Below are 563 nucleotides of genomic sequence, written 5' to 3'. Positions count from 1 at the left end.
CACTTGCGGTGGACAATACCAGGACCGGATTCGTCGTACTCTTGCTTCGAGATCCACATCTGTTGGAATGTTGACAGAGAGGCTAGAATTGAACCACCTATCCACACCGAATACTTCCGCTCCGGTGGCGCAACTATCTTGATCTTCATCGTGCTCGGCGCCAACGCAGTAATCTCCTTCTGCATACGATCCGCAATACCCGGATACATCGTAGAACCACCAGACAAAACCGTGTTCGCATACAAATCCTTACGGATATCCACATCACACTTCATGATCGAGTTGTACGTAGTCTCGTGAATACCCGCAGACTCCATCCCAAGGAAACTCGGTTGGAACAACGCCTCCGGACACCTGAAACGCTCGTTACCTATCGTAATCACCTGCCCGTCCGGAAGCTCGTAGCTCTTCTCCAACGACGAACTCGCCGACGCAGTACCCATCTCCTGCTCAAAGTCAAGAGCAACATAGCACAGTTTCTCCTTGATATCACGCACAATCTCACGCTCGGCAGTCGTCGTGAAGCTGTACCCACGTTCCGTCAGGATCTTCATCAGGTAGTC

The 563-nt window shown here is 51.5% G+C and overlaps 1 protein-coding gene across 1 annotated transcript; it reads right to left on the bottom strand.

The window, feature by feature from the left end:
* Positions 1–5: 5 nt before the first annotated feature.
* Positions 6–554, bottom strand: T265_16249 (hypothetical protein; the record flags this gene model as incomplete). Its single annotated transcript, XM_009179822.1, has 1 exon — positions 6–554. A coding segment is annotated over one exon (549 nt), but the record flags the coding sequence as incomplete, so codon positions are not given.
* Positions 555–563: the final 9 nt, after the last annotated feature.

The sequence above is a fragment of the Opisthorchis viverrini genome (genome assembly GCF_000715545.1).
Source record: "Opisthorchis viverrini unplaced genomic scaffold opera_v5_9120, whole genome shotgun sequence".
Taxonomy (NCBI): domain Eukaryota; kingdom Metazoa; phylum Platyhelminthes; class Trematoda; order Opisthorchiida; family Opisthorchiidae; genus Opisthorchis; species Opisthorchis viverrini.
This window is presented reverse-complemented; position numbering and strand designations above follow the sequence as displayed.